This window comes from Trichechus manatus, unplaced genomic scaffold (genome assembly GCF_000243295.1).
Source record: "Trichechus manatus latirostris isolate Lorelei unplaced genomic scaffold, TriManLat1.0 scaffold00186, whole genome shotgun sequence".
Classification (NCBI taxonomy): Eukaryota; Metazoa; Chordata; class Mammalia; order Sirenia; family Trichechidae; genus Trichechus; species Trichechus manatus.
The window spans coordinates 3,797,158-3,825,052 of NW_004444122.1; the positions used below are offsets into that span (position 1 = coordinate 3,797,158).

The window sequence follows — 27,895 nt, forward strand, 5'->3', positions numbered from 1 at the left end:
ACCACTACTGCCCCCTGGGGACAGGGTGCTGTAGGCTCAGCCTGGTGATTTGGTGAGTCAATGCAGATATCTGAGGACTAAAGTTTTATGCCTAGCTGGTTTTATTTTTAAGGGCAATTGTTTGATGCGTCATCTTTAAAGCCAAAATAAAACCACTTGCTGTCCGGTCGATTCTGACTTATGGCAACCCCATGTGCGTCAGAGTAGAACTGTGCTCCATAGGGTTTTTAATGGCTGTTTTCTCAGAATTAGATTGCCAGGCCTTTCTCCCGAGGGGCCTCTGGGTGGACGCAAATTTAAATAGTGCCAATAATGTTTGCCTGAGTCACAAAAAAGAAAATATGGGTCAACAACACAGGAGGTATATGTTTCCACAAAAATGGCCTTTGCAACTCTAAATGATTCTTAATTTGACTATTTATAAAATGAATTGGTATTTCTCTGCATGAATTGATATGCATGAAAGCTTTTGTTTGTTTAATTGAAAAAGGTGCAAGAAGTTTTTTGCTTGGGAATCTGTGACTAGGGTGAGGCACAGGAGGCATCCGTGGTGTAAAATTTAAGGAGGCACTCACTGTCAGCATTGTGAAAGTGAGGACTGGCAAGACCGTGCGAAGTGAGTGCCTCCTTAAATTTTGCAACGTAGTGCCTCATCCCCTGATCTTGGTTCTATCCCTGGGAGGAGCACCTGGGTTTAGGCAGTTGTTGGTGTTATTGCTGTTAGGTGCCCTAATCAATTTTTGACTCATGGGGACCTCATGCGACAGAGTAGAACTGCCCCGTAGAGTTTTTTAGGTTGTAATCTTTACAGGAGCAGATTTCCAGGTCTTTCTCCTGCGATTTTGGTTTGAACCATCAATCTTTCAGTTAGCAGCTGAGTGCTTGACTGTTGCACCCCCACAGGCATGCAGAGGAGGAGAAATTGTGGAAAGTTTGGGGAGTGTGTGTCTCCCTCTGACTGCCCTGAGAGATAAGATTTGAGTCCCAGATGGGAGAGAGGGAAATGCCAGCCAGAATCTAAAGGATATGAAAGAGGTGAGTTTTTGAGTATCAACAGTGCCCTTGGGCTCAGAGGTCCAAACTGACACGGGGGATCGAGGCACACTGTGGCTTGGCGTGGCCACAGAGGAGGGCTAAAGTGTCCATTGGCAGGGCCCCTTGGAGAGGAGGCCAGAGGGGAAAAACACTAACAGGCTTGTTCCTGTGAACTGTCCTTTGGACACTCACAGGGCTAATTCTGGGAGATTTTAGGTGTGTGACCTTGCACCATAAGGGTGGCCAAGAGTTTTGGTAACTGCAAACTGTGACCTCATTTGTACTCCCATGCTGGTGAGATCTTCGTCCTGCAGCTGACACACACAATTGCAAAAATTACACAATACTTGCGTTTTGGATCTGCATTTTGAGCTGATGGTTGCTGAGCTTTAAGGATCTTGCGATGCTCTGCAGGTAATAGATCAGCATGCTAGAACAGACAACACAGGATAGTACAGGTCAACTGGCTTTGCTGCTTTTCAGGCCATAGCCCTTGCTCGGCTGGCTATCAGGATAAGGTAAGGATAAGGCGTGGGCCACCCACTGGCCCTCCCCCAAGGACAAAATGTATCAGGGAGTTTTCAAGCTGGAGAGCGTAGGAGGAGGCTGGTTTCCTTTTCTTTTTCTTGCTTTTCACAGTAACCTCCATTGACCTGCACCCGGAATTCTGGTTTAGCAATAAGGAAGGAGCGAAGATGGGGGAGACATTTTATAATGTATCGAGATGGATTTGCTTTTATTTTTCCGTCTAAGCAGAAACAAGCAAAAGCCACTCAGCTGAATTGTGAAATTCCTTTTCAAGATTATTTAAACTTCTGGAGAATACCCATTTCTGTTGAGTTGATTCTGACTTATGGCAACCCTATGTGTTACAGAGTAGAACTGCTCCATAGGGTTTTCTTGACTATAATCTTTATGGAAGCAGATCCCCAGGCCTTTCTTCCAAGGTGCCGCTGGGTGGATTCAAACTGTAACCTTTAGGTTAGTAGCTGAATGCAAACCATTTGCACCCCCTAGGGACCTTTCTGGAGAATAAGATGATGATAATAACGACATTCAATCCAGTGTTAGTAATTGATCAGATGTTGTTGACGAATCAGTAAGTACCCTAATGGGAGTGGAGTGCTCCCTCCACCCTTCCTCTCTGAGACCTCTAACTCCTTGGCCTAGTGCCTTGTTCCTCTTGTGTGGGATTCAGAGTCCTTGCTTACTTCATCAGGCTCTGTAAGTGATTTTTGAATGAATGAATGAAATTTATGTAATTATTGCAAAGCCATATTTTCTTGTTAGCCAAGCACGCGAAGTCCCCACAGCTGGCATGGAAGTCTGGGTGTCGTACTTACAACAGCAGCAGTACAGCTGGCAGGATAACCACAGGGCTGCTGATGTACCCAACCGCAGTGCCGAACCACGCGGGAAAGTCATCCTCAATCGTTTCCGACACAATGTCATAAATTTTCTCTTGTCCACTGTGGGAAGGGAAACATGACAGCAGATTTTGTTGGTTTTGGCAGAAGGATGCTGCAAGACATCCCTAAATGGCTAGATGCCTAGAGTACAGTCCTCACAGTCAGTGATAGAGCTAGAGTAAATACCCGAATGTAAAAGACACCTAACGTTCCTAAGATGATTTCATCCCGAGTATTTGTGTAATTAATATGGAGATCTCATGGTGGGATCAGTCATCACGTTGTGAGAATGTATATGGACGTATGTGTATTTTAATACTGTACACAAAGATAGACCCTAAGTGTTACATATGTGCTTGTATCAGTGTAAACCAGGGATCTTTCCACTACAGCTGATTGAATGAACAAATGAACTTTACATCATTACACATTTATATATGTTTGTGCTGTTGTTAGGTGCTGTTGAGTCAATTTTCCACTCATGCGACCCCATGCGACATAGTAGAACTGCCCCATAGGGTTTTCTAGGCTGTAATCTTTACGGAAGCAGATGTTCAGGTCTTTCTCCCTCAGAGCTTCTGGGTAGGTTTGAGCTGCCAACCTTTCAGTTAGCAGCTGAGAGCTTAATTATTGTACCACCAGGGCTCCTTATATTTATCTACAAATAAAATATTTATAAAGTTTACGTATTTATAAAATTATATAACCAGGCAGAGCTGATCAACCTAAAATAACTTTACCTGAATGGCCCACAATTTAGAGATGGCTTGTACCGGACAATAGCAAAAATGGTTGGCAGCATGCAGAGGAATAGCATAAACAGGAGCATTGACAAGTAGAAGTTGTTGGATCTGCAAAGAAACCAAATGCCACGTGTCGAGTTCACTCCATGGCCAGTTGCCAAGAATGCATATATGTTCAAGGAACCATCACAGAAATGGTAGCCCTGACTCTTTGCAAACAGAAAAAGCCTCCTTCCATTGCTAACTAGCAATGGACCTGTGTCTAAGGGTCACATGCTCACAGGGACTTTACAGATGATTGAACCCAACCTAAGATGGGCATAGATTTATCGTCCAGCAAAACTAATAGACATTTGTTGAGCACCTGTTCACCCCAAGTTTTCAGAGTGGTGAACGCACCCCTGTCCCCACAGCTGTCACCCAATGAGTGCAATTCATGGAAAAAAATCTTAGGATTTTTGCCCCAATCATCTGGTCTGTAATAATGGTTTCCTCTCCTCTTCCCAGGCTTGAATTTGTGTCACGTCGGGGGATGGTTTGGCTCCTTGGATTATGATTCTTGACTCTCTTGTTTGGGTGTGGTTTGCACGCTACCTCTTATTCTCTCTGCTTGTGGCTGCTCTGGGTAAGCGTTCCGCCTGATTAAGCTCTGGACCTTGGTCCCTGAGCCTGAAACTGTGGGCTTGACTGCCCAGGCCTCCTCTAAGGGTGGCTCAGACCTTTTTGGTGCAAGGTCCCATTCACAGTTCTGGAAATAGAATAAGTGATAGGCTGTGAAATCAATCCAGTGACTCTCAACTAGCTCTCTCTCTCTCTCTCTTGTTTTAAATGAAATAGACTACACTAGATTAGTCTAGACTAGATTATACTAGACTGGATTAAAAGAGAGTAGAAAATATCAGAATGTATAGACTGTAGTAAGTAGGCGTGTGTTAATTTGTGAATTTTTTTCTCTCTCTCTGTATTCTCTCTCTATACATGTATACACACTCATATAAAACATACACACACACACACACACACATATATATATACCAGTAATCAGTTGCCATTAAGTCAACCCCAACTCATGGTGACCCTGTGTGTGTCAGAGCAGGACTGTGCTACGCAGGGTTTTCAGTGGCTGATTTTTTGGAAATAGATCACTAGGCCTTTCTTTTGAGGTGCCTCTGGGCGGACTTGAACCTCTAACCTGTTGATTAGCAGAGGAGTGCATTAACCATTTGCACCACCCAGGGACTAAGCTGAACTTATTCTCACTGACCTGGATGCACGAAATACTTGCTGGTGGGGTACGTTGCAGGTTAGCACAGCCCAGCTCCTCAGGTACATGAGCCCAATCAGTTTGAGAACGTTGAATGCTGGAAGACATGGGGAGAAAAAGGCCCCCATCCTGAAACCACAAGGGAGGGACAGATTAGCATATGTTCTCTTCCTGTGTGACTTCCAGTGCTGTGGTCCAGAAGTCCCACAGAGGAACAGGTTCTGAGACATTGGGATTTGCACCCTATGCTTACAGAACTGAAAAAACCCTACGAAGACCTGAGACCCAATCCTTCATTTTCTGGAAATAAGCCAAGTCACTTCTGCAGATGTGTAGTGATCCTATTTTAAAATATACACTTTGCAATGGAATATTAAGTGTTGATGTCTCTCTTCACACTTAGCAACAGAAAGGCACTCCTCTGGCGAGGAGGCAAAGAATGGATAGCTACAGTTTGCTGTAAGCTCCAAACTTTGCCTGACTATGCTGGGGACTATGTTCATAAATCAATGACTTTCAAATTCCACCAAAGTTGTTGAGCACCTACTTCTGCTGGACGTTGTGCTAAGTACCTTCATACATTTTAGCTCATTTAATATTCTGCAATCACGAAAAGGGAGATAAATATCCAAAGTCCACAGACCTGGAAGGTGAGTCTGCGGAGTTAAGTGATTTGCCCAAAGACATGCTGCTAATAAAGGGTGATGCTATATCATCCCCACTACCCGTCTGTCGGTTGGGCATACTGTGGTGGCTTGTGTGTTGCTATGATGCTGGAACTACGCCACCAGTATTTCAAATACCAGCAAGGTCAACCATGGTGGACAGGTTTCAGCACAGCTTCCAGACTAAGACAGACTAGGAAGAAAGGCCTGGCAATCAGTTCATGAAAACCCTTTGGATCACAACAGAATATTGTCCAATATTGTCCGGAAAATAAGCGCTATGTTGAAAGGCACTCCAGATACACAGTGGCCTTAAGAGTGGACTTGAACATACCAACGATTGTGAAGATGGCACAGGACTGGGAACATTACATTCTGTTGTATGTAGGATCGCCATGAGTTGTAGCTGACTCAATGGCAACTTACAACAAACATCAACTAAATCATTCAAACTGGGATACTTTTGGGACTGAAAGAGCTGAGGCAACAGGCATAATCTGGATCATCCCAAGGAAACTGGAACATAGTCACCCTGCAATTAAGAGTCAAATATGGTACAAAACCCAGGTCTTCTGATCTAAGTTTAAATCAGCTTATACTGGGAAGTGCATCTGATGTAATACTTGTGGAATTTGGATTTAGTGGTAGGAAAATAAGCACAGATATGTTGCTGTTGCTGTTAGGTGTCGTAGGATGGATTTTGACTCATAGCTACCCCATGTAACAGGGTAGAACTGCCTCATAGGGTTTCACAGGCTGCAATCTTTATGGGAGCAGATCACCAGGTCTTTCTCCCATGGGTTCCAACCACCAACTTTTTAGTTAGTAGCCGAGCACTTAACGGTTGTTCCATGGGGGCTCCGTATAAGGATACTTTTAATAAGTAAAAATAGTTTAATTAAAAAGAAAACTTTGGTTTCTTGTGGCAGGCTTAAATGTTATTTTCTGTGATCCTAGGCAAGATTCTTAGCAGGCTGCCCCTCAGGGTCCTCATCTTTAAAATGAGGGAAAATAGTAGTAGCTACTTCATAGGGTTGTTATAAAGATGAAATCAGTCCTGCAGGTATGAAAGTGCCTCATATCTGGAAAATAATACATAAATGCTCTGTGTATTTTAATGCTATATTTGTGGAAATATGTTGCAAAATACAATGGACTATAAGCACATAGTATTTGAATGGAGGGATTTTACTTTATACCTCTCAATTCCACATGCATTTTACGGAATGATTATGAATGGAGGTATGTTTTCTGAATGTATGGACCATCCAAGGAGATTTGCTTTTTCTTCTTTGTTTGCTTGTATTTTAACTAACAGCACTATTTGCGACCCCATAGGTAAAACCAGAGATGGCAGAGTCACTCTATCTGGTCCCTGTAGACACACAAGTACATGTGGATCAGACAGCACCTTTCAGCTCCTCAGTATCTTTAGGAGCAGGATTGCCTTGGCCTGGCGAATGCCCTAGGTGAGCAGACTTCCCAAGTTTCTAGCCTCCCCAGGGTGCATCAGTCAGTGTAGGGGAGGGCAGTGCCCTTGGGCCCAGTGTCTAAGCGGAAATATGGAGGCCTGTGAGGGAGGGAGAGTGGGGAGCTGACAGCAGGGCTGGCTGAGTTCCCAGCTGTGACCCGTGGCCTCTCCTGGAAGTCCTTGCTGGAGAGAAGCAGCCGCTGCTCCCAGCCTTCCTCCATTCCTCCCCAACAAGTTATTCTACTCATTCATGTACAGACCATTAGTGGCTTAGAAATGGAGGATTTCCTTTATCATTCCTTTCTGCAAAATTATTAGAAAACCATTAATAAAATTATTATACATGAAAAATATTTCCATTGGAACTGTTTATATCCTTTCTTAATTCTTACGTCTGTATTTATTATGATCCTGTCCCATCCAGACTAAATGAATTAAAATTTACACCCGGAGTGAGCGTCAGCAAAGACAGGAAGCAGCTTTGATACCTACCAAATCATTCCTTGGTTGTAGACTAAATGTAGCACGTTCTCAGCTATTTTGAATTCTCCATATTCTGGCTACAAGAGAAAATTAGTAACTTCTGCATGACAAATGTTCCAAAGTGCTTTGCATAAACCATTTCAACTATATTCAAGCCCCAGTGACACAATGGTTAAGTGCTCAACTGCTAACCGAAAGGTAGGCGGTTCCCACCAGCCGCTCCACGAGAGAAAAGACCTGGCAATCTGTTCCCATAAAGCTTACAACCTTTGGAACCTTCTGGGGCAGTCTACTCTGTCTTATAGGGTGTTTAGGAGTTGGAATCAACTCAGTGACACACAACAACAGACTCCATTGCTCTTGCGGACACTTAGAGATCATTGTGTGGCCTTCCCAACAAATGGTAAATGTAAAAGATGGAGTGGAACCTCAGCTTGGTACATCCTTTCTCTCTTCCCTCACACAGTTTCTCCCATCCTGTGCTCCTCACCCATGGCTGGCTGCTTCCCAGCTTAGACATTCATGAAGGATGAGTTTAGCTTTGTGAACTTCCCCGATGGACCCAAAGTTTCACTTACAAACGTGGTTTCCAGGTCCCAACACCAGTAGTCACTCAAGTATCGAACGAAAAGTCCTCGGAAGAAGTCTATGAGCAGAATGCTGGCCACGGTGAAGAGCATGTCAATGATGGACAGCTTCAGCATTTCCTGAAACACAGGTGCCCTGGGATGCCACCCATGCCCTGCCCTCCCACCCTCCTCCTTTCATTCCAGCAAGCTTGAGCCACTGGGCCCTCTCCCCGGCATCTGCATTGTGCAAATTTATCAGGTGCAGTGGGTAGAGGGATGGGTTCCTGGCACGTAATGGATGCTTGCTAAATGTTTGTTAATTTGAATTTGAATATTCAAGGCCAGCATTACAATTCACTAGAAAAAATCTAGATGATTCTGAGCCACAGATGACTACTTGAGGCCTGAGATTCATTTCCATGGGTAATACCCAGGGCTTGTTGTGAGTCTCTGTAGTAGATTATATATCTAAGGCAAAAGGCAGAGTGGTTGCGAGCACAGGTTTTAAAGCAGATACCTGGGTTTGGATCTTTTTTCTGCTCTTTGCTATGTGGGTCCTTGGTCAAGCCACTTATCCTATTGTGCCTCAGCTTCCTTATCTGTGCCTAGAAAAAACTGGGCCATCAAGTCGATTCTGACTCGTGGCAACCCCACGTGTATCAGAGTAGAACTGTGCTCCCTAGGGTTTTCAGTGGCTGATTTTTCGGAAGTAGATCATAAGGCCTTTCTTCCAAGGTGCCTTTAGTTGGGCTCGAGCTGCCAGCTTTCGGATTAGCAGCCGAGTGTGTTAACCATTTGCACCACCCAGGGGCCTGTGCCTATAGGGATGATAATAATAGGACTAAACGCTTAGCACAAGGCCTGACACGTGGTTAAGACTTCCTGCGTCTTTACACTGATTATTATTATGAATTTTGAGACCTAGAAAATCATACACTGGACTTTTCTTTCCTTTTCTATAAAATAGGGACTGTGACATCTCCGAGACTTGTTAGGGTTAAGTGATGAAATGGATGTGAAACGGCTCTGTAAAGGTGACGGGAACCACCTGCCCCACATATGTTTCCCAGCACTGGTCTTGCGGACTCGGGGTATGGAGCGTGGTCCTGTTGGCCTCTGTTGGGGGCATGATGAAAGTTGGGGCACCAGCTTCTTCCAAGGCCCACGTGCTGTTTTTCCTGAGCCCTATCCCAGGCCGAGGTGTGGACCATTTCTGCTCTTCAGGGGCGGGCCTGGTAGCAAAGAAGGTGGTAGAGTCTATCCAGTGATTTGTGTTATTTTTGGTAGCAGCTTCCTGTGAGGAGAGGGAGGGAAGGAAGGAGGGGAGGAATAAAAGAAGGAAGAAGGAGGAAGAGAAAAAGGTTGTCCATGTATTTGTAAATAAGAATCCATCATGGATGTCAAAGGCATCGTTGCCTCATTTCTAGTCTGGGAATAATCTCTCTCTGTCTGTCTTAGCTTGGTAGACAGCCACTTGACTAGAGTTGGCCCCAGTAATGGAACATAGAGTTTTAATGGATAGCATTTATTGACTGCTAGTAAGTATCAGAGACTGTTCTAGATTAACACATGCCATCTCTTCTCATCCTAACAAGTGTGTCAGCTAAGAATCATTTCTCCGCGTTACAGATGAGGAGATTGAAGCTCAGAGAATTGAAGTCAAATGTTCAAGGTCATGCCATTAGTAAGAGGTAGACAAGGACCCAGGTATATGCAACCTCAAAGCCCTGATGCAGACTGTTTTCTCTGTGGCCTCTTCTGCCTTAGAAGCCTTAGGACTTGATGCTGGGATGGTATGGCATGTGCAGACAACCCTGAGAAACCTCCTCCTCCCCACCTCTCCTTCCCCACCATTCAAGATATCCTCAAGGTGGGGTGGGGCATGTTTAAAATGGACACCAAAGCTACCCTAGGCTGGGAGTGAGCAACCTCTGCTGGGCCAGGGTGGGGCCCACTCTGACCTGTGTCCATGAGATGATTCTTTTCTCCTGATTTTTTGAGTGAGTCCCATGGCCTGCAGCTCTTCCTGGGATCTTTTGCAATAGCTGTAAGTAGTCTTTCCTGGTGGGATTCCAGGAAATGGGGTAGAATGGTGGAAAGAGACTTGGTATCAAAAGAACTAGTTATTGTCCCAGAACTGTCAAGTACTAGCATGTACTATCTGGGAAATGGGCTTGTTTTCCTATCCTTACCTCGAGAAGATTATAACCGGGTTGAGTTTTGATTATGATGTGTGGAGTACAAGTATAAGCAATGATGATGCTGACCTTGGGGTGTGTGTGTGTGTGTGTGTGTGTGTGTGTGTGTGTGTGTGTGTGGCAGTGGCAGTAGGGGTGGCAACTTTGTAGGACAGGGCACTCACCACAATACTCATGCTGTTGACTTTGTCCAGGAGAGCGATGATCAGACTGTAGAGATTTCCCAGATACAGCACAAGGACCCTGAAAGCCACAAGCCCACTTGAGAGACAAGACCACTACACAAGAGTTCATTGTTCCGGACCCATTACAATTAAAGAGTGACTATCATGATATGGAGCCCTGGTGGCACAGTGATTAAGAACTACAGCTGCTAACCAAAAGGTTGGCAGTTTGAATCCACCAGCAGCTCCTATGGGGCAGTTCTACTCTGTCCTGTAGGGTCACTATGAGTCAGAATTGACTTGACGGCAATAGGTTTGGTGTTTGTTTATCATGGACATGCTAAGGCAGTGGCTGCCAAACTTGGTTTTCTTCAGAATCACCTTGGGAACAGTTAGAAAAAATATAGATCCACTTTGCTCTAGTAGGTCTGGATGGGGTCTGGGAATCCTTTCACAGCCTTCCCAGGGATTCCTCTGTAGCCCACCCATGGATCAGCATTTTAGAACTACTGGTGTAGCAGAGGGGTCCCTGGGTAGTACAAACAATTAATGCCTTCGGCTGTTAACCAGCTGCTAACCCAGAGATGCCTTGGAAGAAAGTCCTGGAGGTCTATTTCTGAAAAATCAGCCATTGAAAACGCCCTCCATGAGTTGGAATTGACTCAATGGCAACTGGTTTTGGTTTGAGTGTAGCATAGGAAGTGGGGCTCTAAATAGTGTAAATTACATGTGTCTTTGTGCCATGCATTGGTTGTCCTTCTGAAATTTTGAAGGGATTCCCTTCTGCATAATGCCAGGACCTTTTTATCTCTGTACTCACAGTATCTGGCACAGGGCAAGGCCCTCAGTGTATACTCAGTGAGTGTTGGCTGAAGGAAGGACTGAATGAGTTTAATCGTCTGCTGTCTTGGTATCACCATTTTCTGGTTTTCACTGTGGCTTGGAAAAAGTTAACATGGTCTGGTAGTGAGGTAATGGCACTAAAATAGTATGTTTTGCTTTTATTACCAGAATTACCCCTAATTTATCTGGGGCCAGTCTCTTGATGCCTCTGTTTCTCTAGTTTTGAACATGAATAATGAGGCCAATTTATGTAATAGGATTGCAGTTAGACCAAATGCAATAATGGAATTGATTCTCTCCAATAGCTGCTGGTGGGGAAGGAGCAGAGGAAGGCACTTTTCTCTTTCAGGTCAGAAGAGGTGCCGAGTGGAGCAAAACAAAGGCAGGGTTAAAAGCTGGGAAGGAACCTTGGTGGCACAAGTGTTTTGCCATTGGTTGCTAACCACTCTGAGGACTAAGGTGCACCGGACCCAAGCCATGTTATTTTCAGTCACCTCATATGCATGTGAAAGCTGGACAATGAATAAGGAAGACTGAAGAATTGATGCCTTTGAATTATGGTGTTGGTGAAGAATATTGAATACACCATGGACCGCTAGAAGAACAAACAAATCTCTCTTGGAAGAAGTATAGCCAGAACGCTCCTTAGAAGCGAGGATGGTGAGACTTTGTCTCACATACTTTGGACATGTTATTAGGGGGAATCTGTGTCTAGAGAAGGACGTCATGCTTAGGGAAGTAGAGGGTCACCAAAAAAGAGGAAGACCCTCAACAAGATGGACTGACACAGTGGCTGCAACAATGGGTTCAAACACAGAAATGATGGGAAGATGGTGCAGGATTGGACAATGTTTCGTTCTTTTGTACATAGTGTCGCTGAGTTGGAACTGACTCAACGGCACCTAACAACAACAGCAAGCTAATCTAAAGGTTGGTGGTATGAATTTACCTAGCATCTCTGCAGAAGAAAGGCCTGGAGATCTGCTTCTGTAAATATCACAGCCAAGAAAATTCTATGGAGCAGTTCTACTCTTTAACACATTGGGTGGCCATGAGTCAGGGGCCAACTTGATGGCAGTTAACACCAGCAACAACAGGAGCCAGGGGGCTGAGATCACATCCTAGATCTGCCCTGATCTGACATCTTGGAAAACTCCTTGCTCTTTCTGGTCTGGTTTTTTTATCTTTGAAATTGAACTTCAAGGGTAATAAAACTATGGACAGCAAGCCAAATCTCTTCCTCGCCTATTTTCGTAAATAAAGCTTTATTGGAACACAGCCACACCTATTCATTTCTGTATTGTCTGTGGGGGATTTCATGCTACAACTGCAGAGTTGAGTAGTTGTGACAGAGAGTGTATGCTCACCAAACCTAAAATATTTACTACCAGACCCTTTACAGAGAATGTTTGCCGACTCCTGAATGATAGCAGATCTTCTCAAAGTGGTCGGTGGAAAAGATGGCGTAAATAGTTAAGTGCCCAACTACTAGCCAAAATGTTGGTGCCTCGGAAGACAGACCTGGCAATCGGCTTCGAAAAGGTCACAGGCTTGTAAACCCTACGGAGCAGTTCTACTCTGCACACCTGAGTTGCCATGAGTCAGAATCATCTTGACAACTAATGACAACAACGGAATGCTATCAGGCTACAAGGGAAAAAATGGTGAAATGAATGTAGACTGGGGTGAGGGAGGACGCAAGTAAGCAGGGCTCTAACAACACCTCCCCCTGCCACATTCAATTTAAGACAACCTCACCTAAACCTAGTAGCTTGATGTCTAGATGGGGAGACTAAACTTCAGGGAGGGGAAGTGGATTTTTCAAAGGTGATGTAGGAAGACAGTGATGAAACCAGTGGTGGAAATGTGGTTTTTTGACTCCCACTGGGTGTGTCCCGGGATTCACCCTCAGACACACCCTCAGCTTGCCCGTTTTTCAGGTCTGCCTTTACCACCTGTGGTCTCAGCCACTGACAATCCTGGCACGGTCCAGAGGCTCCTAGGCATATCCACAAGAAACCATGCTTCAGGTCTGTGCTTGGGGGTTTATTATCAAAGAATTAAGTGTTCCTCTCAAGTCTGGAGAAATGACATGTGTCCAACCATAGAAGGAGCTCAACAGTGAGAAAAACAGGACACACTTTCCATCATCTTTTTGGTCCTTTGCTCTTGCATCTGCTTTTTCTGCCATTCCGCCTTCCCTTCTTCTTCTCCTGTCCCTCTTCCTCCTCCTCTTGCTCCTCTTCCTCCTCCCCATCTTTGCCTTCCTTCTCCTCTTGCTCCTCTTCCTCCTCCCCATCTCTGCCTTCCTCCTCTTCTTGTTCCTCTTCCTCCTCCCCCTCTTCCTCTTTCTCTTGCTCCTCCTCCTCCATATCCTCCTCATCTGCTTGCTTTCTTCATTATGTTTTATTCCATTTCTTCTATTCTTATCCTCTTGGTCCTTCTCCTCCCTGCTGCCTCCTCTATCCCTATCCCTGCCTCCTTTTCCTCCTCCCCCTTTCCTCCTCTTCTTTCCCTTCCTCCCCCCTTCCTCCTCCTTCTTCCTCTTACTCCTCCTTGTCTTCCTGCTCCTCCTTCTTTGCCTCTTCTGCTTGTTCTTTTCACTACTTTTTAATCCATTTTTTTTATCCTTGTCCTCTTGGTCCTCCTCCTCCCTGCTCTCTCCTTTCTCCCTGCCTCCTCCTCCTCCTCCCTGTCTTTCTTTCCTTTTGTATCCTGCTTTTCTTGAGTTGCATTCATAGGGAAAGTTCTGTGCTAAGTTTTGAGGGGGGAAGAATCGAGCCCTGGCTCCTGAGTGACCTACATTCCCACTGTGGGTGGGCAGATAAAGAGGCCACAGTGTGGCCATTCTCAACAAGGTGACGGTACCTTGCCAGTTGGAAGCGCAGTGTGGTTCGTGGGTGGTACATCTCCAAGGAGGCGATGAGGTCAAAGGCTGATGGTGCTAACATGGTGACGAGGGAGACCACCACACTCACCTGCCAAAAGAGCACATGCCAGGCACTGGGGTTCTCCAGGGCCCCACATACCAACCTCACTTACCTAACATTTGTTCTCTCGGCTAATATTTAGTCAGTGGTATTCAGGAGGGCCACACTGTTTCTAACATGGAAAGCCTCCACCAAATCTCTGCTGATTAGCCTTTTTCAAAAGGTCACAGCCTCTTTATCCCTGGTTTATTCCTTTCAGGAACTTGTCTTAATATGAAGACATGTATACATGCTCTTTGAGGTTTGCTAACATTTATGCCACATTTTCCAATTACCATTTCATTTTATTTATACTTCCCTGACCTTGGATGCAAGTTGGAAATAACTGCAACTATTATGAATAGAAAAAAGAAGGCTGAGTGGTAATTGAATATTCTTTATATACATGGAAGATTAATTATCTAGAGAACTGTGCCTGGCTCTTGTTTCTCTGTGCTTATGGTAAATGAAGGTCTGGAATTTTAGCTGGTAAGCAAGAGGTTTGAGCTAAAACAGGAAACAAATTCTGAGTGTATCTTTTTAAAAAAATTATCCATGTATCTGTAAACACACACGCATACATTTATATAACCCACTTAATGGCCGTAAAATTGAAAGAGGTATGGGAAGAGGGATTAGATGACCCATTGTAGTCTTAGGATTTGAAATATTAGCATACACTGAGGACAAATTGATGAATATCATATCGCCCAGACACTTTATTTTTTAAATCTCAAAGGATGATAATCAGTTTCATAGAAATAATCTAAGAGATGGCATTTGTGTTATTTCTGCCTTTTAAATCTTTACAGGTAGATTGAGCCAAACTTTCAGGAGAATAGTCTTGTAATACATATTAAGAATTTTAAAAGTTCTTAACCTTCTACTTGGTAATTTTCTATTCATGAGGATATTCATAAATGGGAAAAGTCTTTTGAAAACAGTGCATTTGTGTGGAGCTGGTTCTGGAAGCAGAATTTTTAATCAAGAAATATGGGAAAGCACCCAAGTGTTCAACAGTTGGCGAAGGGTCAACTTTGATAACATGCAATGGAATACAATGTAGTCGTGAACAATGGCACATCTGTAGGTGAAGTTGATTTCTGGAAATGTACTGGTGGAGAAACAGCAAGTTAAAAAAGCAAAGCATTGGCAGCAAAGCTCAAAGGTAAAGGCTGATGAGAATGCTTTAAGGTGTTTTTTGAATCAAATTCTTTCCCAGTTGAGGTGGGTAAAATCATTGAGCCAAGCCTTGGTGCTGCCATTTTGGCTTGAAGCCCTTGTAGTCCATGCTCTAGGACAAGATGACTAAACTTTTTTCTTAGAGATACTTCTAGCTAACCAACTTAAGAAACTCTATGGAAACAGAGGGGCAGGCCACTCTGTGTCTCTCCCTGGAAGTAAGCATGTGGGTAATAGGCAGTGGGTACCTCATTCTTTTCCCAAAGCGTCAGCTCCTTCTTGGACTGCTCCAGCTTCTGAGACCGGTCCACCACAAAGTAAATGAGATAGATGCTCCCAGCAAGGGAGAGAAGCACCAAGATGTTGGCAATGATCCTCAGGCAGATGGTCACTACCCTGGAGGGAGAGGCAGGTAACAGGATGTCATGCACAGACAATGAGATTTAAGGCCAGGATCACATTTAGTACGAAGTGGATTCTCTACCCTGAAGAACAATTACTTTTTTTTTTTTAAGTAAAACACTGTATTTTTCATGGATATACATATATATCTAAATACACATCCGGAAGATGGATTGAAAAGATATATAGATTAATTACACCAGCATTGCTGACTAATGTGAGAGGAGAATGGGTGTGGGCATAGGGATTGATGGGGGAAAACAATAATAAAATAAAGCAAAAGAGGGGCCTTGAAGGGACTGATAATAATAATGTGCCATAGTTCTTGATTAATACACCCCTGAGGTCCATGACAAATAAATCAAAACAACAGAACATTATCCCCTCCCCCACCAAGAATTTCTCATTTCCTAAGTGATCAACAATGCCTTATAAATCAATCAACCAGCATCAGTGGGACTTTAAAACCAAGCAAACAAACAACACTGGCTTTGGATCTGAGTATTTAGGTTTCAGTCCTAGCCTTGCCACTTAAATTGGAGTCCTGTGGTCTGCACATTTAAGTGATAGGAGTTCAAGTGAATGTGCTCAGCAGATAGAGGAAGGAGAGGAAGAGGGGAGGGAAGGAGAGAGGGAGGGAGAAAGCAAGGGAAAATGAATTTAAATAGGGTGGTGATTCTCTTTCTCATTACGTTTAGTGACGCTGACATTGTACCATATATTTACTTAGCAGTTTACTGGCTGTCATTTCCCTCTAGAATGTAAGCTTTCAGTTTTCTGTATTTTTCACTGCTGACTCCTCAGCTCTTAGAAGAGGCCTAGCATATATAGGCATTAATAAATATTTGCTAGATCAGTGAGTAAATGGAGAAGCTGCATGATGGTGAGATGGGGCATGGGGCTCATTGCTTTCCTCATTTGCTCTCACTTCCCATGTGCCTCATGCAGTGTGAGCAGATTTCTGAACCAACGATCATGCTGGTATTTACATATATGTTTTCTTTATGTAAGGAGCCCTGGGGGCGCAGTGGTGAAAGCGCTTGGCTACTGTGAGGGAGAAAGATGTGGCAGTCTGTTGCTGTAAAGATTACAGCCTTGGAAACCCTATGGGGCAATTCCACTCCATCCTATAGAATCGCTATGAGTTGGAATTGACTTGATGGCAACTGATTTGGCTTTTTTCTTTATGTAACATGCCCCTCTAAAATACAACCATACTTATCCAGTATTAATGTAAAAATATCTACTTTCTCTAACACTGGAGGAAAACTCACTGTCTAGCTCCAACCTGGTCTATTTTTAAGGCATCTTCTCCCATCTTTGGGGCCTGTCTTAGCTTCAGCTTTCCCTGAAAGCAGAGCCTGGGGCAAAGGTTTGTTTCGAGGTACTGTATTTGGGAAGTGATCCCAGAAAGCAGGAGTGAAGGTCAGGCTGTGTCTGGGGATGGTGAGAAAGCCAGTACAAGGATGTGTGGTGGAGCTGGCCACAGCTAGATGCAACTGCAGGACCTTCCGAGGGGCTTAGGAAATGCGTCTCCAAACTGTGTGTCAGGGTATCATAGGGAAGCACTTACCATCAGCTCCCATTCCCTACTGGTCAAGGGTGGCTCCATGAGAACTAATTCCCAGGCTTCTTGGTTGCAAGTGCCTGAGTGTTGACTGGGATCTTGTGGGCAACCCACACTGCAGGCTCAGAGGGGCTCTGTGGCATCCAGCATAGGGACCAGCAAGGGGGCGTTCTTTCATTTCATAGGTGAGGAGACAAGGGCCTGGAAAGGTCAGGTGAGTGTTCCAGGTCATCCATAGTCAATGACAAAGGAAGAGCTAGGATCACTGCCGTCTAACTCCCCGTGAGAGCCCTTCCCACAGACACCTGCTTCCTTTCAGTACCACAGTGGCTAGATGTGTTTCCTAAATCGCTGTGTCCTTTTCTACAACTTTCTCTGCACAAGCTTCCTGCCTTATATAAACTACTTGTGAGGGATAAGAGCCAGCAAGCATAGCAGATGAACAGCCATGTCTGTCTACAGGAAGGCAGGGTCATTGTCCCTTCCTGGGAATGCCCTTCAGGTTTTGCCAGTTCTCCAGTTGAAGGGCCTCACCAAGGTAGGCGTCAAAACCTGGAAAAGAAGAACTTCAAACTTAAGAAATCACCTTGGAAGGCTTCTGAGCAGGAATTGGGTAATACTGTATTTTATGACTCCAGAGATTTGTTTCTAAATAAAGTTAGTCTCAAGAGCATTCACGTATTTGCTCAACTTAGCAAACTGGAAGACAATGCGAAAAATACCTCTTTTATTATCTAAGTGAAAAAATAGGAAACTGGTTAACTTCAGACCTCTCACACTTGTTGCAGAATCGATGGAAGTAGGAGCCACTCTGACATCCTGCTATGGAAATATTATAGAGTTCTCAGATATCGTGTTACTAGAAGGATGGATATTAAGAAGAAAGAAGAGCTGCCTGAAAATAAGACAGATTGTTGGGTAATTTTTGTACCAAACTGAGACAAAGCTTATCAATGAGTTCAGCATGGGGAGCGTTGATACATACAAGTTTTTGCTTTTCTTCTTTTCCTGTTCTTCCAGTATAGCCTCCTTTAAGAAAAGACACATACGACATTAAGAGGTTAGCATTAGCATTAACTATAAATCATTAGAAATGATTTATCCAGTGTTTTTAATCAAATGTTCAATGTCTAAGGCTTCATCCTATAAGCTTCTGTTGAAATCAATGCCTTAGCCAATAATCAATAGCAAAATATGGAAACTGGAGATTGGGAAGAGGGAATGGATATGGTGTGAGTGACCAATCAGAAGATTTTTTTTGGGTGGAGAGATAAAGCTGAGTTGAAACATTCTTTTGTCATCTCAAGGAGAAGAAGACCTTTCTAAGTATGGTACAAACCCAACACAAAAATTTAAAAGTCAGCACAGTAGAACCCACCATACCTAATCAAAAGACAAACGACAAACTGGAAAAAAACTACTGGAAACTCGTATCACCAAGAAGGACAAATTTTCTTAATATGCATAGAGATCCTACAAGTTAACAAGAAAAAAACAAAATTCCAATAGACAAAGGCAAAGAACGTAAATTGATAGTGCTCAGAAAAAGAAAATTTTGAAAGTTTTTAACTAATAAAAAATGTAAATTGAAAGCATTCCAAGATACCATTTTTATCATATCAGACTGGCAGAGATTCAAAGGTTTGATTCTCATTATCTGGGCAAACTTGTCAGGTAACAAGTACTCTCAGACAGTGTTGGTGGGAATTTAGGTTGGTTAAAAACTCAAAGGAGGACAATTTAACAATTTCTGTCATATACATACATATACATATATGTATACATATGTATCAATATATGCAAATATATATACAGATATAAATACATATACTCCTTGACCAGCAGTTCACTTCCTAGAAATTTACCCTACATATACACTTACACATTGAAACCATGCAAAGTCAAAGTTATTCATTGTGACTTTTTTGTAATATGAAAGCATTAGAAACAATCTAAATGCCCATCAATATGAGAGCGGTTAAGTAAGTTATGTGGTTAAGTAAATTAAGTAAAATTATACAGTGGCTTATGTATCAGTTAAAAAAGAATGTTTACTTTTTATGTCCGGAAATAGAAGGATTTTCAAGATGCCTCAGACAACAATGTATGTGGTACATTTGTATACAATGTATCTAGCCATTTGTGTAAAATCAGAGTATATTTGCATAGATTATCTCTGGAAGGAATCACAAAGTAACTAGTAACAAGGGTTCCTTGGAAGGAGGACTGGGTAGCTGGGGTACAAGGTGGGAAAGGGACTTCACCAATAACCTTTTGGAATTTCTGAATTTTTAACCTATTAAAAAAAACTAGTGGAGATAATTTTTAAGGGAAGATGAATCAAACTAGCAAAACAAGCAACACAACACAACACAGCAGGGCTTTGGGGCTGCTGTCCTGTGTGTCAGGAGCAGGAGAGAGTCAAGGAGATAGCTCAGGGCTAAGGGAGCTGGCCAGAGTGATTTATCCAGTTAAGTGATTTTTCCTCGTGGTTCCTGTTATGCTGAGGCTTGGAGTCCTGCACAGATGCAAAGAACTATAACCTTGTGCATTGGCTGGGGTGGGGTTGAGTGCTTGAAGCCACCCCCGGTGCATGTGGAGGTCTTGCCCTTAGAGACGCTGCATCAGAAGATTAATAAAGCAAACCCAGAATTCTTCCTAGACGAAGCACCCAAGTTAGATTTGTGTTTCCCAAGTTGTAAGGAAGGAATGAACAAAATAGGACAATAAAAAAATTTTGTAGTCTGATGTCCTGATGGCAAGGGAAAAGAAGAAATGGCTTGTCGCAGATCTAAGAAAGAGATCCCAGGAGACTGCAAGTCAGTAAGGACTGGTCCTGGCAGAGAGAACCCCTTAACCCCCGTTCTGGGTCTACACTGCTAAGGACATGCTGCTGGGGCTTGACCCAACCCAAAAAGGAGAACTGTTTTCTGAAACGCTACAGAATCATTTCCCAGGTGTCCGAAGTAGTAAAAAAAAAAAAAAAATTATTTCATCCATTTCATTGAAAACCTTTCTCAAATTTATGACAAGCTTCCCTGTTTTCTCTGACGCAGCCAATGAGTGCTTTACTTTCTCTCTGACTCAGTTTCCTCTGTGGATACTGCCACTTTCTTGGTGAACACACACGGGAACAGAAACACTTCTCTGCCACAAAAAGCACTATTAGCTGACTGTGCTCTGGGGGCTCCATGTTCTGCCTCTCACAGTTTTTGATGCCCACTCGCTAGGGATGGGGCTGTCAACACTCACTTCTTTGTTCTTGCCTCCATCAATATGCTTTGTAATTGAAAGCCAGGCAATGGTGTGTCATAATTTTGTGTAAAATAAGAGTAAATTATTTTGATAATCAGGCTGTGCCTTTTTCTCTCAAAATCAGGCACCACTTAGCTATCTCTTTATTAGGCCGGTGTCTCTGAATGCTTTTGATCCCATTGTCTTCTAAGTTAAAAAAAAAAAGCCTGTATCCCCAACACATATGTATTTATTCCTTTACAAGTTCTATACATGCAATATATTAATAATCTGCTATGTAAATTATCAAAAAAACAAAAAGTAAAATTTTAGAAGAATGAAATAAAAATAAAAAAGAGACACTCCAATGTTTTCTTCCTACACCTCATTGGATCATTTGGTGCTTTTCCTGGGACAGATTCACCTCATTTTGGGGATCACTTCCCTGGACTACACATATATGTGCATGTATGTGTATGTGTGTATATCTATCTGTCTATTATCTATCCACCTATCTACCTTTCTCTCACCCCTCTCTTCCTCTCTCTCATCCATCCATCCGTTCATCCATCCATCCGTCCATCCATCCATCATCTACCCCTCTCTCATTTCTATCTCTTTCTTATCTCTCTGTCTTTGTTCCTCTCTTGTCTAGCTACCTAGCTGTCACCTATCTCAGAGGGTCTCAGCTCACTCTGTAAATGTTTGTGGACTGAAGGGCCCAGACTCCATGGCTCCCTCCTAGGCAGACTGGACAGGCTCACTCACTCACCCTGATGCTGTTCACAATGGCTGCTGTTTTGCTCTCTGCAGCCTCTGGGTTTCCAATGAGGTAATCCCAGGCACAAAACACCCGCCAGCAGAAAGTGTAGTTTTCATTGGAAGCGCTGGCAAGGCTCAGGCGGGAGTTCTTCGCCATCCTGCAAAAGAAGACCCAGAATCGGTCATGAAAGGACAGAGTCAGGAATTAACTCAGCTCTATGGGGCTGTTGCTAGTTGCGTGAATTAGAAAAAGGTGGCCCCTCTGGGTGGCCACAGCTCCTCAGGTCACCGCTCAGCCAGCAGGCTGCTGGTTAAATTTCAGCCCCTATTGTCTCCTAGCGGTCTTAGAACAGCATGAAAGTTGCAGCCGTCCGTGATTGTGTGATTCTATTTGACAAGCAGTCCCAGCCCTGTGGTGGCCAGCAGGTCTCTGGAGGTGTGTGTGTCCTAGGAGCCAGTCCAATCCTTCTTGGAATTGTGAAATATAGTCCTGTCTTTGGAGCTGAATCAGTCTTCTTGGTGCTCCAGCCCAATGATGGTCACTCTACCCCTGGGGACCACACAGAGCATGTCAAGTCACTCCCACACAAGACTTTCCTTTAGATAGCTCAGAGCAGGAGTTTCAGCCTCTCCTCAGGTGAAATGCCCTCTGTCCGTTAGACTATTTCCCCTGGTATAAGGTTTCCACTTTCCTCTCCATCCTTATTTTTTGCTCCTGAGTTTGCTCCCATTGGCCAGTGTGCTTCTTATGTTATTAATCTAGTAAAGGGCCTGTCTTCCAGGTGAGGTCTTGAGGCCACTCAGAAGCTAAGCTGGGAAGGTTAGTATGAACTGAAGACCCCCAAGTCGCTGCGCATCTCCTCAAATTGTTTTGTTTTGTTTTTTTAATATCATGTACTTCGGTCTGCACTTTGCTAAAATGCCACAAGGGACAGGGTGATGAATATAAATGAGAAGCACAAGTTAGAAGTAACAGGTGAGTCAGAGTGGTGGGGACCAGGTTTTCCCTAGGACCCAGAGCCTCTCTGTCAGTCTGTACTTCTCTAGCTCCTGCGCAGAAGCACAGGAGTCCCTGAGTGGTGCAGACAGTTGATGGGCTCAGCTGCTAACCAAAAGGTTGGAGGTTCCAGTCCACCCAGAGGTGCTTTGGAAGAAAGGCCTGGCAATTTACTTCTAAAAAACCAGCCACTGAAAACCCGATGGAGCACAGTTCTACTCTGACACACATGGGTTCGCCACGAATCAGAATCAACCCGATGGCAACTGGTTACAAAGAAGCACAGAATACGAAAGCTGGGAGGGAAGCCCAGTTTACAGATGAGGTCCAGACAGGAAAAGTGAGCTGCTAAAGGTCTCACAGTGAGGGTGGAGCAGAACTACTCTCTGGCCAATTTGTTTTTTTTTTCCACATCGCGCTTCCTCTCAATGATGAGCTAGATATGTAAACTGCATCACAACACAGACAAATCTGGCATTTTGAGAATTTGTAGCTAAATTACAGGCAAACATATGGCCAAAGGAGGCTATTTTGCTTTCTGCAACCTCTAGTCACCTAGATCATGTTGTTTATATAACTACTAGTGCAGATACTGTATTGTCTAAAATTAAATTACTTGGTGAGTCTATAGGATTCTTGTTTCTCCAAATACAGCATAAACCCTGGCTCAAAATACTAAGTGTTCAATCAGTGCTGGTTTAAATGAACATATCTCTTTTAGCCTTGATTTCCTCATCTGTAAAATTAGTACGTTTATGCTTTAACTTCACAGGGTTATTGACAAGATTAAACAAGATCATGCCTGTCGTAATTTGGCACATATTTTAAGAAATTGAGCAGTCATACTTTTTCAGAAGAATGATGAAGCTGTAAGCAAACACTGCCATCCCCGCCAGGAAATACGCCAAGGGAAGCCGATAGCCAGCTCTCCCGATCCTCCGCTCCCTGCCGTAATAGCCGTAGAAAAGGACTGAGTACTGGAGGTAGCCCTGCAAAGAGAATACTTGGTGCCATTTCTGTTTCCCAAATGCTAAAACTGTGGCCCATTCACCCCTCCCTCAAGACAAGAGTGTGGCCCAGCATCCAGCTCACCCCTAGGGACCAGACAGTGTCCAGGTCTTGGGCAGATGCAACATGCTCCTTGGGGATGGTCTTGCTGGCTGTGCTTCCAAACGGCTGGCCTGCAATCAGCTGGTGAGAGAGAAGAGGAGGCCATGTGGTCCTCTGGGTGGGAAGGGACCAAAAAAAAAAAAAAGGAAAGCTGATCTCCTAGTGCCCATGAAGTTGCCATACATGAGAGGTCACCCATGGGTGGATTTCTGCTTCATTCTCATTGATGGAAAATCAGTCACGGTGGCCAGATTTTATTTTTGGAAGACACTAAATATGAATGTTCACTATGGTATGCTTATAATTTGACTTTCTATGTTTTATTCACTAATGCCCCACGGGAGTAAAGTGAGGTACTCGTTGGGAAACTAAAGTAGTAGATTTCAGTAATCGTCCTCATGTGATCTTCTTCTGGAAGACAGTGTACGATAGAGCAGAAAGGGCAGATCTGGGTCCCAGGAGCCCAGGCCAGTAGCTGGTGTATGGAGGGGGTACATCCAGACGAGCTTTCTGCTCAGGGTCAGTTGGATGTACTCTCTCTGGGTTGGGCCTGACTTGTTTGGGTGGATTACTGTGGCATAGGCAGCGGCCTCATTTACTGTGTAAAGATGAAGTTTAGGGGAGAAATGGGTTTTATTTTAAGATAGGGTCGGAAAACTATGACCCATATACCAAATCCAGCCCGTCACCTCTTTTTGTATGATTCGAGAGCTAAGAATAGTTTTTACATTTTTAAATGCTTGAGAAAAAAACAAAAGAAGAATAGATCACATCAAAAAAAGACAAGACATAAAAAGACATATAAAAATTATATGAACTTCAAATTTCTGTGCCAAGAAATAAAGATTTAGTGGAACACAGCCATGCTCATTCATTTACATACTGTCTATATCTACTTTCAAAGGAGCTCTGGTGGCGCGACAGTTAAGTGCTCGGCTGCTAATGGAAAGGTTGGCGGTTCAAAGTCACCCAGTGGCTCCGCTGGACAAAAGACCCCGTGATCTGCTCCCACCAAGATTACAGCCTAGAAAACTGTAGATAATTTTTTACAAGGGGGGCAGTTCTACCCTGTCACGTGGGATTGCCATGAGTAGAAAGCTGACTCAATGGCACCTAACAACAACAATAGCTGCTTTCCTGCTATAATGGCAGAGTGGGGCAGCTGATACCTAGACTGTATGGATGACACAGACCAAAATATATTAATTATCTGTTTCACAGAAAGTTTGCCAACTCTCTTTTCAAAACATACATTCTCCTCCTCAGGAGGATAGCTAGATTAGCTGTTTTATGCTTCTCCTCTTTCAGCCCCCTCTTTTAAATAAGTAGTAAACTTTTTCTCCCGAAACAGTTCTTACCTCTGGAATGACAATAAAAGCACCCATCATTATGGTGAGCACAATGTTGATTCCAAATAACCATCTCAAGAATATGAAGTAGGAGGCCACGCCAGATCCAAAATGACCTAAAGGAAGATAATGAGAACGGTTTCTATAAAATCCTCACAGCACAAGTCCTCCCTAAAGCAACACAAATTTTTCTCATATTAGCAGGGCATAGAGTAAGAACATCATTATTGTATCAGTGAGGGTGGTCACAAAAAGTGGTAACTTAGATGGCTCAGGATGCTTGTTTATATCTACCAGCTATAGGAACAGTTGCAGAAAAAAAATTCCTAGTTTACCAAACTTGTTATTGTTGTTGTTGGGTGCTCTCGAGCTGATTTCGGCTGATGGTGACCCCATGTGACAGAGTAGGACTGCCCTATAGAGTTTTCTTGGCTGTAATCTTTACGGAAGCAGATTGCCAGGTCTTTCTCCCTCAGAGCGGCTGGATGAGTTGAATCTTTGGGTTAGCAGCCAAGCAGTTAACATTTTCACCACCAGGGCTCCTCATTTGCTAAACTACTATTCAGTGATAGTTTCCTTACTGACACATCCATCTAAAATGCTTTAATCAAATTTACATTGCACATATATTCAGAAGTGCTATCATCTTTTGAGAAATCTGATATATTTCTTTTCTATTCTGCATAGCTTTGAGAATTCCAAGGATTTTCCTAAGAGCCCTTTTGCCTTAATTTCAAGATATAAACAAGTTGCTAAACATTAACATTAGGGAAAAATTGGAAAACGGGTGTATGGGAACTCTCTTTGCAACTTCTCTATGAACCTAAAATTATTCTAAAATAAAATATATTAAAAAACAAATGTCTGTGTATTGAAGAGAAAATAAGGGCATATAGAAGAAGTTAAATGGGGATGTGAGTGACACTTCAAGGACTTTCTGGAGCAGGCAGATGTTCGTGGTACTTAAAAACTAACATCTATTGAATTTTTCTTCCAGATTTAGTTGGACATAAGAAATAGAAAAACACAAAAAGTCACAAGTAAAGCAAAATCACGTATTAAAAAAGATCACCTATTACAAGATGACTAAATTAAAATTACTACTAGAATTACATTCTATTTTTAGCATGTAATCTTTAGTGTATAATTTTTCGGTATGAAATTGGGATTGCTCCCTAATATGCATCTTTAGTTACCAATATATTATAAAATTTTCTCATGTCAAAAGAATTCTTCTATAACATTAATTCTACTGTTAGAATGCATTTTTCATAATTTATTTAAGCTACCCCCTACTACTTGACATTTAGGAAGTGTTCGACTTTTCACTAGGGTCAAAAGCTTTGTAATAAATAATTTCTAAGGTCAGGTTCCCTAGAAGCACAGAGTGGAAAGGGGATTCTGTGACACGTGATTTACTGAGGAAGTTCTCTCAGGAGAAAGGGGGTGAGGGAAGCAGAGTAGGTCAGGGGAAGGAGCTAAGCAAAGATGTGTTCTCATCTGGAGTGGAGGTTAGCCTGACCCCATGGGGGGCTCTGGAGTGTGGATTGCACCACAGAGTTGGACCTACTTTGAGAAGAAAGCTACTTCTCTGCCAGTCAGTCATTGGCTCTAGGTTATCAACGCATGCGGGGTGGGGGAGGGGAGGTAGGCGATGTTGCCTAACATCTGGAGCAGTCGGCCAAGGGCAATTCTCTAGAGAAGGGGGCAGCTGTAAGTTCTAAGCAGCCAACACTCAGAGCATCTGAGGAGTAGGTGTGCCCGCCAGGTACAGGGATCTGGGAGGAGTGACAACAGCATCCACTACAGCTTTGTCCATTGATTTTTGTTGCGGTAGCTGTTGTTTCTCTGGTTGTTAGGATATGGAAAGGTTTTATCCAAGGGAATAGACATTTTGAAGACTTTTAGTACATATTGTAATTTTTCTGTAGAAACACTGTCGCAATTTACATCCCCACCAGCTATGTCTGAGAATGTTTAATTCATTTTAAATGTTGAAAATATTTTTCTAACTTTGTTGTCTTTTAGCTTTCTTTATTTTTTTATGTATATAAAATTTCTTTATTATGTAATGAAATCTAATGGTACTTTCCTCAATGATTTTCCCCTTCAATTTTATAATTAGGCCTCCATTCAGAGATTGTATTGCCTGTATTTTCTTTAATTCTTTCATGGTTTTCTATTTAAATATTTAACACAATTTTAAAGTGAGAGATCTAAATTCACTATTTAAAAATGGTCAAATCAGTTGTCCCAGTTCTCTTTATGGAGTAATTTAGCTTGATCCCAATAATTAGCGTATGCTAAAGATCTATATACACTATTATCTGTTCCTGGATTTTTGTTTATTGCCTGGTGTGATTGTTGGGGCTGTGTGTCAACATGGCTGGGCCATGATTCTGGGTGGTATGGTTGGGTGGTCATATGATAGTGTGTTCACTTCCATGATGAGATTTGAGGAAATGTGATCACCTCCATGATGGGATCTGCTGTGGGTAACCAATCAGTTGGAGGGGAGTTTCCTTAGGCATGTGGTCTGCATTGGATATGACTGGACATTCTGGCAAGTCTCGTGGGCTTTTGCTCACTCTGGATCCTGCAGCTGGCTCCTGTTCATCTGACCTCCAGTTCTTGGGACTTGAGCTAGCAGCTGACCTTCGGTCTTGTCTGCCAGTCTCGGGATTCGTCAGTCTTCGCAGCCTGTGAGCAAGAGCCCTGCTCTCTGACCTGCCAATCTTGGGTTCCCCAGCCCCTGTGGCTACATGAATCAGGAGAAGCTTCCAGCCTGACCGACGGATTTGGGACATTCCAGCCTCTACAGCCATGTGAGCCATTTCCTTTATTAAATCCCTCTGTATAGATATTTATATGCTTTACTAGTTTTGCTTCTTTAGAGAACCCAGGCTACGACACCTTGATTTATCAGTCAATTCTTGCACTATTGCCACATGGTTTTCAATTGTTGAAGCCTTATGATGCATTTTAACATTTTGCAAGTTTATTTGCATTTGACCTTTAACTTTTTTGGTTAATTTCCTGAGTGTTTTTCTTCTGTACGAGTTTTTTGATTATTTGGTCAAGTACTAAAAACATTACATTGAGATTTCTATGGCAATTGCATTAAATTTGTAAATTGATTTGAGGAAAATCAACATCTTCCAAATATCAAATCTTCCATGTCTCTCCATAAGACTGTTTTTATGTGCTATGTTCCAATTTTGTAGTTTTCTTTGCTTCATGTTTACTGTAGAGTTGATTCCTGCTAGTGTGTGTATATGTGTAAATGTGATTTATTTATTTTGTTAGGATGTATTTTCCAAATGGCTACAATCAAGTCATGGTTTGAATTATGTCCCCCAAAAAATGTGTATATCAGTTTGGCTGGCCATGATTCCTGGTACTGTGTAATTTTCCTGTATGTTGTAAACCTGCCTCTATGATGTTAATGAGGGAGGATGGGTGGCAGTTGTGTTAGTAAG

At 43.0% G+C, this 27,895-nt stretch overlaps 1 protein-coding gene across 1 annotated transcript in view; it reads right to left on the bottom strand.

Annotated features, from left to right (window-relative positions):
- TMC3 (transmembrane channel like 3) overlaps nt 1–27,895 on the bottom strand; it is a 40,133-nt gene that overhangs the window by 3,889 nt on the left and 8,349 nt on the right. The window contains exons 5-19 of the mRNA XM_004387506.2: nt 24,426–24,532; nt 23,050–23,148; nt 22,804–22,946; nt 20,971–21,118; nt 17,950–17,993; nt 15,244–15,391; nt 13,713–13,822; nt 10,002–10,080; nt 8,688–8,933; nt 7,649–7,777; nt 7,080–7,147; nt 4,452–4,580; nt 3,185–3,295; nt 2,379–2,504; nt 1,387–1,465 (exon numbers count right to left, since the gene is read on the bottom strand). Of these exons, the coding sequence (XP_004387563.1) occupies nt 1,387–1,465; nt 2,379–2,504; nt 3,185–3,295; nt 4,452–4,580; nt 7,080–7,147; nt 7,649–7,777; nt 8,688–8,933; nt 10,002–10,080; nt 13,713–13,822; nt 15,244–15,391; nt 17,950–17,993; nt 20,971–21,118; nt 22,804–22,946; nt 23,050–23,148; nt 24,426–24,532 (1,766 nt within the window). The remainder of the gene's footprint in view (nt 1–1,386; nt 1,466–2,378; nt 2,505–3,184; nt 3,296–4,451; nt 4,581–7,079; nt 7,148–7,648; nt 7,778–8,687; nt 8,934–10,001; nt 10,081–13,712; nt 13,823–15,243; nt 15,392–17,949; nt 17,994–20,970; nt 21,119–22,803; nt 22,947–23,049; nt 23,149–24,425; nt 24,533–27,895) is intronic.